At 45.7% G+C, this 17,467-nt stretch overlaps 5 protein-coding genes across 5 annotated transcripts; 1 reads left to right on the top strand and 4 right to left on the bottom strand.

The window, feature by feature from the left end:
- Positions 1 to 1,372: 1,372 nt before the first annotated feature.
- On the top strand, positions 1,373 to 3,853 carry UA08_02167 (hypothetical protein; the record flags this gene model as incomplete). Its single annotated transcript, XM_020264559.1, has 1 exon — positions 1,373 to 3,853. One exon carries the CDS (start codon positions 1,373 to 1,375, stop codon positions 3,851 to 3,853), a length of 2,481 nt encoding a protein of 826 aa, XP_020122290.1.
- Positions 3,854 to 4,749: 896 nt separating this feature from the next.
- Positions 4,750 to 6,006, bottom strand: UA08_02166 (hypothetical protein; the record flags this gene model as incomplete). The annotated part of the gene is made up of 1 exon (XM_020264548.1): positions 4,750 to 6,006. The coding sequence occupies one exon, from the start codon at positions 6,004 to 6,006 to the stop codon at positions 4,750 to 4,752; it is 1,257 nt and encodes a 418-aa protein (XP_020121902.1).
- A 486-nt stretch (positions 6,007 to 6,492) lies between these two features.
- Positions 6,493 to 8,952, bottom strand: UA08_02165 (putative glutamine--tRNA ligase; the record flags this gene model as incomplete). The annotated part of the gene is made up of 7 exons (XM_020264537.1): positions 6,493 to 6,573; positions 6,642 to 7,480; positions 7,539 to 7,651; positions 7,720 to 7,821; positions 7,877 to 8,171; positions 8,235 to 8,308; positions 8,639 to 8,952. 7 exons carry the CDS (start codon positions 8,950 to 8,952, stop codon positions 6,493 to 6,495), a joined length of 1,818 nt encoding a protein of 605 aa, XP_020122288.1.
- A 915-nt stretch (positions 8,953 to 9,867) lies between these two features.
- Positions 9,868 to 12,108, bottom strand: UA08_02164 (hypothetical protein; the record flags this gene model as incomplete). The annotated part of the gene is made up of 8 exons (XM_020264526.1): positions 9,868 to 10,003; positions 10,075 to 10,375; positions 10,438 to 10,573; positions 10,640 to 10,825; positions 10,898 to 11,041; positions 11,131 to 11,440; positions 11,501 to 11,554; positions 11,624 to 12,108. 8 exons carry the CDS (start codon positions 12,106 to 12,108, stop codon positions 9,868 to 9,870), a joined length of 1,752 nt encoding a protein of 583 aa, XP_020122287.1.
- Positions 12,109 to 13,923: 1,815 nt separating this feature from the next.
- UA08_02163 (Endo-1,6-beta-D-glucanase) lies at positions 13,924 to 16,871 on the bottom strand (the record flags this gene model as incomplete). The annotated part of the gene is made up of 5 exons (XM_020264515.1): positions 13,924 to 14,531; positions 14,602 to 15,524; positions 15,703 to 15,723; positions 16,404 to 16,488; positions 16,634 to 16,871. The coding sequence occupies 5 exons, from the start codon at positions 16,869 to 16,871 to the stop codon at positions 13,924 to 13,926; spliced, it is 1,875 nt and encodes a 624-aa protein (XP_020122286.1).
- Positions 16,872 to 17,467: the final 596 nt, after the last annotated feature.

Raw genomic sequence — 17,467 nt, 5'->3', positions numbered from 1 at the left:
GCTACCCAGGTATAAAATTACAACTCATATATTACAGTTCTCTATTCTACTTGTAGTCGAAATGTTGCAAGAACGATACACAATAACATGTTTTCAGATTAACTCATACCGGGGGATTATCGAAATACTGATGGTCGACTATCCTAACTAAATAGTATCCTCGTTAATGTCTTGCGTACCACTGCCTAGGATCTACCTTTGTGAGGTACCTAGGTAGGTGACATACAAATAAATATAGAAATTCCATACCTATTTCAGTTTGGTATACCTAGGTACTTCTAAATCAGATAGAATCATCGTGAAGGTGCCGGTTATTTGAAGTTGTTATGTGTTTACATAGGCGAGCATCATATTGCGAATACTTCTCGCATATTCTCCCATAGACACTGGTTGATTATGCTGTAGGGCATTCATTTTTGTTTTGATATCGAAGAAAACCCCCCCAAAAAAAATAACAAAAAAACAAAACAAAACTAAAAAACCGATTCTTGAAGCAGGGTTAAGATAAACTGGTAATTGACGGCATGACATTTTCACCGAATACTTGCTTATCATGAATTCTCTAGCAAGAAGGGAACACTACACAGCCTCTCGTATGTGCACAGATCCGGCTAAAGACGACGCCATTCTCCGGTTGACGTTGGCGATGGGATAGATGATAGATTTGGTCGACGATCACCGGCTGATCACCCCTCGCAACAGGGAATCCTAATATAGAGATGGAAAGTTAAATGTCAATGAACACGTCAGATCTATGCAGGGGACGGTATCATCATCATCTCCTATCGCGCGATAAGTCGATCCAGTTCTCCATTGCTACTGTATCCGCGCGGAACCCGTGAACGGCAAACCCTAACTTGATGGTCGGTGGCAGCGGCGACAAGGTATGACCACGCCCATACTCATCCCTATGCCTGCTTCCACGTAATCCATGGAGCGCTTGGTTCCCGGAGAATAAAGTCAAACAAATAAAGAATGCCATCCCTCGCATACAGGACACTTCTCCGATCGGAATACGCAATCTAGAGCTCGCAAGGACGAGGACAGTGCAACAAGCATCGCGACCCAGGGTGCACCGAGCGACTATAGGCAGCCAGTCGACAGGCAATGGATAGATCTGTGCGGCAAGGACAGTTGCGTAAAGGCATTTATTGGCCTGGAATAAAAAGCGAATAAGCTTCGCTTTGCCGCCACCACCCTCGGGGCAGCCGCTCAAGCCAGCCAGCTCCTGCCTGCGACAGACTTTCCATTTCCCAATTTCTCCTCCAGCTTTTTGCTCCTTCAGGCTGGGCTCTGGCATTCACACTGGTTATTAGTATCTCTACCTCGCGGAATCGTATCAGACGCAGAGCGGTATTTACACGTATTTAAGATGTCTGCTGCGGAAGAGCACCACGAATACCCCGAGGACCGCCAGACCGCGCCGTCTATACATAGCGACGAGACCTTGCGAGAAGAAGAACACGAGACGCGCCCTGAGGGCCGGCCTCACGAGCATCGTGTGCGATTCCGTTCGCTAAACAACGGCGATGATGCGCGTACCTTGGTCAATGAACGTTTGGATAACCCCGACCATCCTCGCCAGCCATTCCATATACCACCGGAGGCAGAAAAGCAGGACGAATCAAGGAAGTCCGAAGACGTGACGGATGCTGAGCGTGCTCAACCGGATATCAATGACCTTAAAAGCCAAGATCATACCAAGAAAGAGGGCAAGCAGGTGGACGAAGAGAAAGAAGAAAAAGAGGCAAAGAAGGAGAAAAAATGGTTTAGTTTGGGGAAAGCAAAGAAATTCTGGAGTATGGAAAAGGCAAGATTGTTTGCTGAAAAGCTGGGCCGTGAACCAACACAGGGAGATGGCCTGACGTCGTCGATACCGGACGCTACTTGGGCAGGCGACGGAGGTGTCCCTTACTCAGATATCACGGATAACCACAGGAAGACTGATGAAGATCGTCGAAAGGACCAAGGTCATCCCACGTCAGAGGCTCATCGGTTGGTCCGAGAAATGACACAGCACCACACAGAGCCTCGATCTCGTCCTCATGATAGGGAGCGACAGCCATTAGAGTCTGCACAGGCCGGCGCACCGGGAGAGGACCCAGATTCCATGGCCCGAATGGGCGGTGGAGGCGTTCTAGGTAACCTGTTGAAGCTCTATGGTGCAGGCGCACAAGGAGGAGGAGGGCATGACAGCCGTGCTGGGAGCACTAGTACCACAGATTCGGATGTCTCGCCGTCTCCCGGATGGTCCACCCCGTCGTCTGGAGCGACGACTCCGAAGAAAGACAAGGTGAAATGGTACAACAAAGACAAGAACAAATCCACAACTTCGCTAATCGGTGCTGCATCGCATTTGAGCGCCGCAGGAGCACCAAGCCACTCCAACCGCATGATGTCGGCAGCTGCAAAGAAACGCAAACAGTCAGGAAAGCCCCGACTGGAAGACGAAATCCGTGTAACTGTTCATATTGCAGAAATTATTACTCGACAGCGCTTCCTGATGCAACTATGCCGTGCCCTGATGAAGTTTGGCGCTCCAACTCACAGGCTGGAAGAATACATGCAGATGACTGCCCGTGTCCTAGAAGTTGATGCTCAATTTCTGTACTTGCCAGGTTGCATGATCATGGCCTTTGATGATACGACAACACGCACCACAGAATTCAAGTTAGTTCGAATCGGACAGGGGGTGGATCTTAGCCGACTGGCCGACACTCACAGCGTGTACAAGAACGTGGTACATGATATGATTGGAGTCGAAGAAGCGATACACCAATTAGATGAGATCATGAACCGCAAGCCCAGATTTCCGATCTGGTTCTTGATTTTCATGTACGGCTTAGCTAGTGCGACTGTTGGGCCGTATGCATTTGGAGCTCGTCCCATTGACATGCCTGTCTCATTTATACTTGGTGCCATGCTTGGATTCATGCAGCTCGTTCTTGCGAAAAAGTCATCTTTGTACTCTAACGTGTTTGAAGTATGTGCAGCGGTGCTGATTTCGTTCTTGGCGCGTGCATTTGGAAGCATTCGATGGGGAGTTGTCAATGGCAAACAAGAATATCTATTTTGCTTCGCTGGTATTGCCCAAGCCGGCATTGCTCTTATTTTGCCAGGATTCTTGGTTCTCTGCAGTAGTTTGGAGTTACAATCCCATCAAATGATAGCGGGCTCAATCCGAATGGTCTACGCTATTATCTATTCGCTATTCCTTGGTTATGGAATCACTGTCGGCGTCACCATATATGGGTTGATCGACGGCAACGCGAACTCCAACACCACTTGTCCCTCGTGGCCTATCAACAACCCTTATGTTCAACGATTTCCCTTTGTTGTCGCGATGACAATATGGATAGTCGTCCTCAACCAGGGGAAATTCAAGCAGGCTCCGGTTATGATGATCATTGCGTTCATTGGCTACGTGGTCAACTACTTCAGCACTAAGCGTGTTGGCAGCAACTCGCAAGTCGCAAATACTCTCGGGGCTTTTGTAATTGGAGTCATGGGGAATCTCTACAGTAGGCTATGGCATGGCCACGCAGCAACGGCCATTCTGCCCGCAATCTTTGTTCTTGTGCCTTCTGGTCTTGCATCCTCGGGCTCGTTGATTTCAGGCGTTCAATCAGCGGACGAGATCCGAAGAAATGTCACATCACCAAAAAATGGGACTAATACAGGAGCAGGAACTGGTGCCGGTGGTCAAGCAGGCACTGGCATATCGGGGACATCAGTATTCATCCTTGGATTTGGTATGGTGCAGGTTGCTATTGGCATTACAGTTGGATTGTTTATGGCTGCGTTAGTTGTTTATCCCACTGGCAAGCGAAGAAGCGGTCTGTTTAGTTTTTGATATCACTTTGCCTGTGTTTGTTTACTGCATGCTATAACCTACTAGATAGTCAGATGTACATGTACATCATTAGAATTAGCATATTATGTTTTAATATTACTGTGAATAACTCCAGCAGAGCTATCCATAGGAATAAACTATAGGAAGATAAGTGTAGAATAATCAATTCAGCCAACTGTAGCAGACCATAAATTGATGTCCTCTGATACATTTGCATTCTCGACGTTATTTTCCTAAGCATACCTACTGACAGATGCAAATCTAAGACTAATTTCAAGCAAAAAGATATAGTGGTTGGAGATCAGGCAACAGCACGATTGATGGCCAAGGTTTCGAGTCAGTCGGAGGCCGAAATTTTTGCCAATACCAGGAAATCTCCTTGGCTGCTTACAGTGAATGATATTGCCATTAATGCCAGTGAAGATCAATCAAGGTCATGCACAACTTCAAGACTTGAAGTCATCCGACGGAACAGAACGAGCGTAGGTGATAAACAAAACACGCTTCCAGCAGGGCTAATTTATCCTTGATCTTCAGAGCCATTATCCCGAATGGTACCACCAAGAAATTAACCATATGTCTAAATGCCATGGTCCCTACATAGCCGGGAGCAAAACTTGAGATTAATGCCCCGAGGAAGGTCTTTTGTGTTCTTGATACAGTGTAGGCACAGCATCAATCTTGGTTTGGTGGGTGAGTGATCATCAAGACGCAAGTATGAGGCAAAAAGTACGTCTGGCCCCCAGATGGGAGCGTTGGTTTCAGCGAATTAGTCTCTAGCTCAATATGTTCTGTCTCTGCGGCATAGAATAAAAGCAAACAGCAGTAGATAGATAAAGTCGAGATATCTGTCTGATAGTAGATAATAGATGTTCAAAAGAAATGCAAATATTCTACTAGAATGGTATTGTTCTCTCTTTACGTTCTTGCATATGCCAGTATATAGCCATACCTCGTCTTTCAGCATCCTCTTCTGGTGTAAGAATACTCCGCCATATAAACCAGTGTTCATGGGAGCCCAACAGCCCATGCAACTCGCTTTTAGGCGCTATAAAACCTAATTCCTCCATTCGCCCAGTATGCCAAAGTGCAAATCCAAATTTGCGATATGGCTTGAAGGAAGCATGGTTGATTGGACGATATTTGTTCGTGGTCATCACGTAGTAAAATATCCAACCCATTGGCCTCCTTTCAATTTGGTTGTCAATATCAGAGAGCTTTTCCAAGCCATTGACTTTTTCCAACATTGGATCAGATTGAGAAAAGGAAGGCAGACGAAAGCCCCTGTCATACACAACTGCAGGAGGACATTTTAAGAAATGTGCCAGTACATTCTCCATCTGACCGTATTGATCTCCTGCAACCTCGTTTATGAAGTCGAGCACGCTTAGGATTTGCTCCATCTCACACTGCCATTTCCACCTGCATGTTGATTCATGAAACAGGCGTGGCATTTCAGGAATATCGATCATCTCTAGTTGATTGTATTCCTTTTCTGACCAATGGGCAAGCCTGCCTGTCCTGGACGCAGCTTTTATGTTGAGGAATGTTTGCAGTCGCCACAGTACTCGGACAACTATCTGTTCTTCTAAATATGTGGGAGGTCCAGATTCCTTTGGTTGGAACGGCCGCCCTGGTGACTGACGCTCTGAATACAGCATATTCTGGATTTTGTCATTGTCTTCAAGGTCACAGTCATCGATGCGTTGCGGCTTCATAGTCATCAATTTCTCCAAGTAGAATTCCAAACAGACATGTGCTACACCATGAATGGTATGTGCTAATTCCACAAAATCATGCAACACCTGTGGCGACAGTCCCTGGAGCAACGGCCCAATGGGCTTTTTCCTAGACATGTAGCTGACAACATCACTAACGCCAGTAAATAAGTCGGGTGCTGTCCGTGTGTTTACTACTATTCTCATGAGAGCCTGAGTGCAGACAGGTGTTGTCTTTGTCATGACTTCTTCAACAGTTTCCCAAGCAACCGCCCTAAAGATCGACTCAAAACGTGACGAGGCGTTGATGAGGCTCCAGAGACATGAGAAATTTTGGGAGTTCCTCATGATTTTGATCACGATCTCGGTCGGGAGATTCCACAGAAGGGAGCCTTTGCTCTTCTTGGAATTGTCGGTTTCCTGCAGGGCAGCCATGCTGAGAAGCCGAACTATCCGGGCAGCTGGCCCTTAATTTTATCTTGATATCTGTGATCAAGTGAAAGCTAGCCTTGAAAGTATTTGGAAAATTCAAATAAGTCGCATCAAAACTGACAATTATACGGATCTATATGTCATAATGTTATGCAACCGATTAGAGGTTTCGAGCCCCTCCCAATCCAGCTACTAGTGGAGTATGAAATATACCGCTAGGCTCTAGCATCAGTCAGACTCTCATCCCACTGAAAAGCTAGCGAAGGGGGGGTCGGGCTAGTGCCAACTTCTGATAGTGTGGTTGTGATTGTCACTGTGATTGCGACGGGTGGTCGTGGTAAGCGCAGCTACTATCAGAATCTAACTGCAGACTAGTCTATGCTTAGGCATTGTATATCTTGGGTTTAAGACTATATTAAATGAATACACTACGACTCTTATCAAGTAATTCAATTGCTATGACTGACTGAAAATACACATGCAAACAAACTAGCTCTTTCCTGAATCTTCCTTGAGAGACACGATGCGATTGAGGACCACCTTGTCGTCCGTTGAATCCGAATCCACGCACTAAATTAAGACTTGTCAATAAAATATCCGTCATTGGAAAATGAAAAAGAAATAAAATGTGAACTTACGAAATACGCAATCCGCAATCCCTGAAAACGCACACTCTCAGGTCCGTGCTTCGCCTTTTCTCCTTCTGAAGCCGGCCACGGCGCTCTGCGACGCACCTCATCGAAGCCCGGCTCAATCAAGGCATCGACATAAATCGTCTCGCTGTTGGGATTGATATCGTTCAAAAACCCACCCTCGACACCTGCGGGATCGTCCGATTTGAAAAGTGCGGCGTGGATACGGACTTCCACTTTGCGCGATTCTTCGGGAACCCACTGTACATAGGTCTTGGGCTTTTTGCCGTCTTTGTTGAAGACAGCACGCACTTCGGTGATTTTGCCATCTGCATCCTTGGAAAATGTTGTTGCCGTGATGGGGTATGGCATGTTTAGCAGTCCCACTGTCTTCCCAGGAGCAAGGCGGAAATAGTCTTTGCTGTCTACTTCACGGAAATCGGAGCGGTCGATAAACACTGTGTTTGTTAGTCGGAGCTGGTGTGTCCCGAGTTCGGGCTTTTTAGGTGAGAATGGGATTGTAAGATCTCGCTCGCTCGATTCCAGAGAGTCCGCGTCCTCAATGACTATGCGCAGAGGCTCCAAAACCATCATGAGACGAGGAACGGTGAATTCAAGGTAGCGACGCACGCTCTGCTCGAATCTCACCAACTGAATAACGGTATTTGCAGTGGTCACACCGAGTTCGTTGATAAAGGAAAGGATCGCGCCAGGTGGTATTCCTCTCCTCCTCAGTGCAATCAATGTGTATAATCTAGGATCATCCCAGCCGCGCACATAGTTGCCGTCAATCAATTTCTTAAGTCCACGCTTGGACATAATGGTCCCAGAAATGTTCAAGCGACCTGTATATTTGTCAGTTTATTTTCAAATGTAAATCTAATTGATATACTTTGCACCTACCGTACTCGCGCTGCATAGGCTCATATAGAGACAACGTCGAGTTAAGCCACTCGTAACTTTCACGTGACAGCTGAAACTCCGTGGTACACAGGCTGTGGGTTATGCCCTCAATGCTATATTGTCTGTTAGAAAGTGCTCATCTTCTGTATCTCCGCGTGTGACCATTGTAAATTCCGCATACCTATCTACAATGCAATGCGTAAAGTCATACGTTGGGTAAATGACCCATTTATCGCCTGTTCGGTGATGTGGTTTGGAAAGTACTCGATAAGCGGCGAGATCCCTGTTAAGCATGAATCAGCTCCAGCGTAGTTATCAGCAAGATTGTATTTGCGAACCAATGTTGTGGATTCGGGTTTGTAATGTCCTGTTTCATGCGAAGGAACGCCGTCTGTGGTGCGTATTTGCCGTCTCGCATGTCCCGGAACTTCTGCAAATTCGTCTCGATGTCCTGTTCGGCGTGTTTGCATCGATAGCGTGGCGAAGTGCCCTTTTCTCCTCCGCGCTGAAGTTTGATTTCTGCCTCGTTACAATGGCAAACGTATGCTTTCTCCAGGCCGATAAGCTTTTCGGCTAGATCGTAAAGTCTTTGAAAATTATCGCTCGAATATGTGATAGCGTGAGGCGTGAAGCCTAAGTTTATTTACCCGTACTTAGTTTTTTCACGTATCCTGCGGGGTCACACGATTCACATACCGAGCCACTCAATGGTCTGAATTATGGAAGTAAAGTAGATCTCCTCCTCAGCCTCAGGATTTGTATCGTCAAACCTAGAAAATTAGCAGCGGAACTTGAATCACGTCGGGTTGAGAATTCTACCTAAGATTCTACGAACGGATATTAGCTCGCGTCATTCTGTGCATGTTGCAACAAGAGCAAACTCACCGTTTTACCGCCATGGTAACGAGCAAAACCAAAATTGATGGCAATGGCCTTAGCATGTCCTTATGATCGATTAGCGGGAACAAGGAGGGCACCTAATAGAGGGGAGCAAAATGCTGTACCTAAATGCAAACTATCGCGCAAGAAAGTTAGACAATATTGATGTTTCTCAAATTTTTCTCCGAAGTAAACAAAGTAGATGGCAAAAGAAAGCTTACAATCCATTTGGTTCAGGAGGGAAACGAGTCATAACATCCTTGCCCACGGGACGTTCATCATAAACACGCGCCAAAAAGCCCCCTTTAAACATAGCGTCGGGGTCGAGCTGAGTTTCCTCCGGTTTAGGCTTCTTCGGGGCAGCGGCTTTGTTGTTCTCGTTCCCCTTCTTCGAAGGATCTGAAGCTGCGGCTGCTTTACTGGCCTTCTTCGCGCGTTTCGCAAGCCGCTTCTTCAACTCGTTCTTCGAGACCATTTCGCCGGTCTCCTCGTCGAGTTGCAGCTTAGCTGCAGCCTCGGTTATTGCGTCCGCCATGTGGATGTGTCTTTTCAGTCGTGGGTGAGAGTGTGATTCCAGGGATGATTGTCCGAGTGAAGGAGAAAAGTCGCGCGGCTGCTGCGGGGTCTTTTTTCGTGAGTCGAACATCGACAGAGATAAGATAAGATACTCCGATAAGATAAGCGCGATATGGCTAGATGATAACGCCTGATTCCATCTCACGCTGTTGACATCACTGCGAATAATGAGAGGAATAAAGGGCAGTATCTACTGAGTATTCGATATTTATGTTTCTTCTCACAAAGCGCAAATCGAAGGCGACTAGAGGAATGTGAAGGTAGAGTTCCCTTTCTAGATACAACTCGAGGAGTTAGGACTCCCATGAGTTTCATAGATCCGTGAATGTATATTTTATATTGCTGGTTATTATCAGACAAATTCTATATGACAGCCCTTGTGGTATTATTATCATATCTAACGCTGTGATTCAGCGTTGGCTATATGCCAAGTTCATATTTAGGGCTACGGTTGACCACGTGAATAGCCAGCCCTAACCGCCAGCAAGACGATGCTGCATCAAGCGTCAGGCTCTACTACTAGGGGGGTAAAGATCTCAGATGACCTGCCTCTATGCCATCAATACGGAGATCAACGCTTTCCTTCCCGGCGATAACTTCGGGGGTTTAAGGCCCCGAACTTTCTCTAGACACACGACGTCGGGCTGTACCAGTGGGGGTTAAACAGCTCAATTAATCATGTATCTAACCACTCTTGAATTGGCTAAAACCAAGTTAGAATAGATCTAGATAATGTCTTTAGACCCATCTACATTCCGTCAACTTCCTGGTGCCCCTGGTGGCAAAGACATGTACTTGGGAATTCTATGACTAACTAGTAGTTAGTGTAGCTATATGTACAGATAGCTGTATGTAACCAGTCGAGAAATGCCGCTCAGTCTGTACCACAAGAGCCAGCATTACGAATTATAGGGTGGCACTCAGTATTGAAGACCCAGTCGTCAAGGTTGATAATTTCCGGATCCACGAAGGACAGGAAAAGGTACTTCAGTACTTCAGCGAAGTAGTAGCTAGACGTAAAGAAACGTATTAGTTATAAATTATCTTATTAAATGATCACAAGACGGGAAAGGCCACCCACCTGGGCAACTCAGAAATGAAGCTATAGTTGACTTCGACGTTAGAAATAGGTGCAGCTGGAACTCCGGCTTCGCTTTGCTTTGCAACACTTTCGAAAATCTCCCAGTTGTAACCTTGCCATTTGCTGTCTCCGGTAATTCGGTACGCGTAGAAAATGCTCTCGATGGACTCGGGGAAGGAGTCCCATTGTTCATTACCCTCGGGGATGAAGTAACCGAATTCTTCGGCCATTTCACGATATGTTTCGTTCGTGTTCCAGGATTCTTCGTAGGCGTCGTTTGAGGCGTTGTACCAAGCGAATCCTGAATAATGGAGCAACAAATTAGTGAACTCTGGGGAAGAAAAAGGCATAGGTCTTGCTTACCAAGAGGCCCAAGACCGGTAACGGTAGTGTTGTAAAATAAGTGGCAAGCATCTGTGAAGGCGACTCCAAGGTCCGTAATATCTTGTCTACCTAGAAAGACACCCCCGAGCAAAAGATTGCCTCCAGCAAAGCAGGACTACCAGTATTGACATGCTTTAGCACGGTCGGATCATACATTTGTTCAGAAGCATGGGATACTAACGTAGTCATCTCCCGACCATTCAATGTTTCCTTCTACATCACCTGCGCTAATGAATGTCAATTCAGGGTGATTGTATGGGTGCAAGGCGATATGTTTGATGGTAGATTCTGCCGTAGAAACCCAGAAATCTTTCATAACAGAGAAAGCAGCTGACTCTGGCTTGTAGTAATATGTTTTGATGAGGTACTGGAAGGGGGTTAGTCATGGAATTTGAAGACCTTACTAAGCAATAATAGGTCCAAATAAGATATAACAAACCTCTAAGAAACTATCAATCTGGGAATGCCATCCAAAGTCAAATGTCAGGTAGTTTCCAGTCTCGATATCAAGTTCACTTCCCACTAGACCAGGCCAGACAGGCGCCGGGTTGGGAAAGATTAAGTTTCCTTCTGCTTTCAAGGCCTGATGTTATTAGTGATTGCACATCACGAAATATGCGAGAAGCAAAGAGATTAGAGAATGTGTAACAGAAATTTCTACGGTAGACTCACAAGCTCCAAGAAAGACTCGTCTCCGGTCAAATCGGACAACCTGGCAAACTCCAAAACAATAGTTCCAGCTACGGCAGCATTGGTAGCATTATAAGTGACATTGTTCAAAGAGCTGGTATACTGAGAATTTATAGGCTCATTAGTCGTGAAGTTTATTTCAGACGTTGGTAATCCACTCGGCGTATCGAATTGGACTTTCAATTTATCACCTAGAATTTTTGCCTGGGTTAAGAGGGCATCGACATTGGTCTGGTTATAAGTCCCTTCGGGCACATAACCGCTCTTGAGAATGTCATAAGCAGAAAGTAGTCTATATCGTGTAACTGTTAGCCTCTGTGTATGCAGACTGGATGTTTTGAGAATTTCGTACCCTCCTAAGTAACGAATGATAGCATCGAATCCATCGACCAAAGAGTTTGCAGTTCTATTATTTCCACTTTATATTAACCTCTACCTACAGTCTGAAGATTGTTGTATTGGAAGACAATCTTACGTGTAATCAGTGGCAGCAATATGAGCCAACTGCTGCTCCACGATATCGGTCAAATTCATCAGAATCGCAGTATCAATGCCATCCACAATGGTTGCACCCCATCCAAAAATGTCATCGGCGCAAGTATTGGTCAGAGTCAGGATTTGGTCGGAACCAAAACAGTACTCAGCATACTGGTCCCATGATCGGCGATAGAGGTTCTTAACGGCATCAGCCCGCGAGGTGTTTGAATTCGTCCCGCTAGGGAAATTGTACTGGACTTTGTTGCAATTAGGAGTAGCAGTTGAGGAGGATGCCAGTGGCCAGATGTAGGATGGATGGGATCCTTCAGCAGCGCCAGACTGTTTTGGCCCAGGGTACGCAACCGCCGGGTCTGTAGCGGCTGCTACATTTGCGGCACTGCCAGTTGCAGTAAATGCAGTTACAGTGGCAGGGTTCGCTGCCAGGAGCAGGAATCCAAGGCTATAAAATCTGAGGTAGTACATTTTTGCTCACAATCAGCAGTCAATGTAAGAAGGCCTCGTTCTAGGACCGAACTTCAAGGAAAGGTGATGGTATCACGGGTAAAAAGGATCTATTTATACTACTTGTTTGTTCCTGGTACCTCGCTAATGCCGTTAGCAGTATTTTGAATACATGTCAACAGATCAATGCCTATTCCAGCATACTGCACTGATAAGCATCATATGTAGCATCAGATATCAAACCCGAACTGTTGTGAAATAATACAACGCTGGCGTGGAGAGGACTGAAAAACCCCGCACTCTAGAGCCCTTGGGGTGACGTCCTGCTCGATCATTTCGGGACACAATTTCACTAGATAGTCTGTCACGTTTCCATTGTTGCTAATCCTTGGATAGTTGTGATTATCCTTGGAGAAATTGTGCAGGTCATTCAACTAGACTCATCCGAGCATATAAGTGGTTGCCGTGGCCAGTAAGATGTGAGCCATGACGACGGCACAGCGCAGGCCAAGGAAATTTCAATGCTTGTTTTTCGGAGCGTTATGCCTTCTCCTGTGCTTGTTCGCAAATAGTGCAGAAGATCCCTGATGATATCAGGTGGGGCTTCTGTACTGCTATTATGCCCTAGTAAGTTGTTAGCTGTTTGCCTGGCTAACTAGGCAGGTAGTACTTTTCCCCCTCTTCTGAATGCATGAATACCTAGTTTATCATGTTTTGCGTACATTTACTCGAGTAACTTTCGTATACTATGTCCAATCTATGTACTCTTCATATTCAGAAGTAGTAATCATATTATTCTTCAGCCACTCCATTTGTTGCAACTCTATCCAACAAAATCATACGCAAGAAAGCAAATAATATAGGTTGATAACTAACAGAACACCGGGATACACGGTCAAAAGTGTGACGAGGACGATAACTATGTCGGTGGCTGGCTTAAGGTAACATCCTCTGTGATCCGGTCCTGAGCACAAGCCGCGCCAGTTCCGCCATCAGGTCAGTTCTGCATGCAAGTACGCTCGTTCAGAAGGAAAACCGGAACCCGAACTAAGTACTAACCCCGCACTAAGCTCCAGTAACGCTATTTATTACTTTGACATTCTGATGGGAAGTGGCAGATCCATTGGATTTATTGATAGATCATCCCTCAAGCGTGGGGAAACAGGGATCGTCGTTCGAAATTTCCGGATTCTAATGTTACCAGTTGAGTGACTTCAAATAAAACTTTTTGTTGATTAGTTAGTTCATTTCATATATATTAAATAATCAAGCTTGAGTTAATAGAATAATAGTATTTTCCTTATTTGACCGAGCGCTTATTGTTGTATCCGTAAGCCCTAGGCTTTTGTGAGAGAGCGTTAGGAAGAATATAACACTAGGCTTGTAAATTCCTATGCTAAAACGCTGGACAGTTGAATTAAAAACACTAGTCCGAATATATTGACGATTGAATCGAAGTTGAGTTTCTGCGTCGTCTGCTTTGCCCACCGACGAGATAGGGCACACCGGGTCAGGTGATCAACTCAAATCATGTTGTGTCTCACAATTAGTAGACGATGACTGATCAAATGAAGATGAGTTGACTTTGTACTTTTGAGTTTGTCTATATAATTCAGGCACTTATTTACTGTTACTTATTCCATCAAATCGAAACTGAAACCCATGGGTCCGTGTCTTCCGTCAGTACAATGCAATCGTCGAAAACAGAGCAATGAAAGCGTGAAAAAAGACAATAAGAAAAGCTGTGTATACGTGTCATTCAAGATTATGTACGATTTAAAATTGTTCAGACTAGTATATACGCTCAACTAATTGCTTTTCAATGCACAAATCGACTTAGTTTGCCTCGGGCAATACCCACGTTACAACGGATTCTTTTGGGACATCACCACCCCATTTCTCGCCACTAGCTGTAGTCAGAGTAACATAGACATCATGGGCGAGAGTATTTTGGATAACCACGGTGCGAGTACCATCCGGATTCAACGAGGCAACAGATTCTATACCACCGTCGGCATATGTATAACTTCCTGAACCATGCAAAATGGTAGCGCCGGAGGGGATGAACGCGCTATACTGAGCAAGCATATAATATGCAGTTTGCAAAGTATAAGTGCCATCATCGTTGATGACAACTAATCCAGTACATTCACTACACCCACCGGTCGTAAAGGAGGGGCCATCGGAACTGTTTGTAGCAAGTGTCCATGCCATAGCTCCCGAAGCCCAGTTATTGAGTGGTCCGACGACGAAGCTGGAAGCTTGGTACCATTCTCCAAATGATGGGGTCCAGCATTCAGTCATGTATTGGGTGACGTTTGGGTTGCAATTCTTGAAATCTGTCAAAACAGACCAATCCAGAGGGTCGGCGTAGCAATGCCACGCCACAGTGTCCACGTATTCGCTAGCAAACTCCAAAACAGTTTGAGGGAAAGTAGTGACATCTACATTTAGGAAAGAATGTTAAAATTTTGTAATCAGTGATTCTGCAAAGTCAATGAATGCTAGACGTACCTGTGTTATGGTCATAGGCCCAAATGGCCGTATCTAAGCCGGCTGCAGCGAGAGCAGGTCCCACGTAGTACTGAATCAAATTTGCTGCCTCAGAATCGTACATATACATAGTAGGATAACCAGCTTGACTATTAAGGGGCTCGTTCTGGATAGTAATGGCATCAATAGTAGCACCCAAGGCTTCGTATGCCTGGATGTACTTCACAAAGTACCGCGCAAACTCACTGGGGTATCCGGGATCATCTATAAGAAAGCCGTCGTTCAAGTTATTATCCTTTGCGCTGTCAGTGATCACTCCGTTGAGTTTCATCCATCCAGGAGCACTCCACGGTGTACCAAGCACTGTCAAGCCCGGTTGTAGTTTCTTCATCCGCGCCAGCATCTCGGCCATCGCATTACCCCGATCCCCGAGGTTGAAGTTTGCCAGATGCCTATCTATTTTCCCTTCATTGTCGTCGTACGTGTACGCAGGGTCGGCGGACAAGTCAGATGCACCAATGCTGTGCCGCATGAGACTGAAGTTGGCACCCTCGGGGGTCATCAAGAGATTGAGGAGCTCGCTAAGGGTATCGCTTGACAGACTGTTGAAGGAGCTGACAGTAGCATCAGTTACTGCAGCACCAAATCCAGTGATAGTCTGCTTGTATCCGGAGGATGTATCATCAATTGTAAGATCCCATTTTATTTGGGCACCAGTGGATCCAGCACCTTCGACCGGCGCAGTGATAGAGGAGAGGTTATAGGTTCCATCTGAGTTGGAGCAATAAGCTGCTGGAGCTGTAGCACGTTTGTAGACGGTATGGCTATGGATATGATCGTGGGGATGACTATGAGTATGGCCATGGATTATGGCGACATTGCCCGCGAGAGCGGCGATGATGGCTGATAGCATCCGGCCTCTTTTTCTTTTCGAAGGATCTTTGCTGAATTGATATACTTAAAAGGATAGAAATTACCTTAACCCAATAACCAGAATGAACGGCGCTTTGTGATAGAAGGAAAGGCAAGAAAAAGTACCAACCTAGTACCCTTATGCCAGCATAAGTATGAAGCACAGATCAGTGGCCGGCCAGTGCAGCTGAATGACCCAAGTAGACAGACCTTTGCACTCTAATCATACATCTAGAGCACATGGAGTATACGGCTCTTATAGATCTACTCAGGCATTAAAGTGCATGTAGTGGAGCCATAATCACATCACTGTAATTCCATGTAGTACCTGACGCCAGGAACACAAAGAATAATAAAACTTGTCAACCTGAGTTGTCGTATAGCATTTCCTCCTGTATCTTATTGGATGGTCAATTGTGACCCCGGCTAGGGAAATTAGCTGGCGGCAAGATATGCGTTGTAAGGAGTGCTTAGTGTGCCCCTAAAACTAGATCATGTTTCAATAAAGGATACGCAGCTAGTAACGATAGGTTGAGAGTTAACCGTTGGTTTTGATTATATTTAAGAATCTAACAGCGTTGCAATCTAATCCACTCTTCGATTTCACTCAATGAGCTTGGTCCGGTCAACTGCTCTAGCAGCGGCGCCGAATGATGCTGAGGCAATGTCAGTATAATACATGATGACCAGGGAAAAGCAAATAACCTTGAGCAAATTAAGTGTTTCAGCATATTTCTCAGTGGATGTTGATTGAATGCGTTACTTAGAGCATTGGCCGTTGGGCGCTTCCCTGCGCAGGGGTCAGATGATCTATCTTGCCCTAGCATGATCATTTCATGAAGTGAACGATTTTCCACCACCAGAGTGCTCAATTGGCATGCTTTTAATGCAGTAAACATATGATCCCTTACTTATAAATCTTCGCAGTAATCTCACTAGAAGCATTTTGTCCGACCAAAGCCATCTTAAACTCCAACCAGGACGTTTTGATTATCCCTACACCAATCTAAACAAGCCATCTACAGTGCCAAGCACTTTGAAACCCCGTAGAAAATACACAGTTCAAACGCCACTAGATCGTCAAATCTCGATATTTGCTTCATGTTTCAAAACCTCCTCCCTCCACGGCCGCCAAACCCACCGCGACCTCCAAATCCACCACCACCTCCACCACCGCCATAACGCGCTCCCATTCGCGGCGGCCCGCCATATCCCCCCATTCCCATTCTCCCTCCGCCGTATCCTCCATATCCCCCGTAACCTCCGTAGCTATGATGCATACGCATACCGCCCGACATCGGATACATGGGTACAGGGCGGATGCGGGGTGCTGGGCTCATGAACATGTGGCTTCTGGGGGTGCTGAAGCAGAGACCCATTTTTCTGCTGCTGATTTCTTGAGGCTTGTAGGTTATAGCGATAATTCTAGTGCATTCGTCACAGACCTTGGTGGATCGGGAATTCGATATCGGTGAGATGTAATTATATATCTCTGTGGTATGTTAAGCCCGAGAGGCGTAATATTCCATTCGCACTTGGACGTTACTTCAAAATTCACCATTTAAATAAAAAGTAATGCTTGATAAAATTTGTACAAATTACCATGAATATTTATAGACACGGCTCTTCCAGGTCCTCCGAGTCGAAGACGTCATCCATCAACCTTGGAACGTGGAGTGCAAAATCGCCGGAATTGGAAATATAGCATCCATCGCTCATGCTCAAAGTTTCTAATCAGCAACATTCAACGTGAACAGAATGAGTTTACCTGCTCACTGATATATAGTGTGCTACAGCTGATAAGAATGCATTCCTCTTTCCCCTATCATGCATGCCAAGCAGTATATGCACGCCTAGTGTTTAGATAGAGAGAGGAGATGCGAAGGTCCAAGACCCAGAAGAGCCCTTTCGCCCGTTTGAGAGGAAGGAAAATTTCTTTCAACCGTTCGCCTCATGTTGCAGATATTTTCAATAC

Source organism: Talaromyces atroroseus (assembly GCF_001907595.1).
Source record: "Talaromyces atroroseus strain IBT 11181 chromosome Unknown scaffold_2, whole genome shotgun sequence".
Classification (NCBI taxonomy): Eukaryota; Fungi; Ascomycota; class Eurotiomycetes; order Eurotiales; family Trichocomaceae; genus Talaromyces; species Talaromyces atroroseus.
The sequence above is the reverse complement of the archived record's forward strand: the minus strand, read 5'-3'. Positions and strand labels throughout refer to the sequence as shown.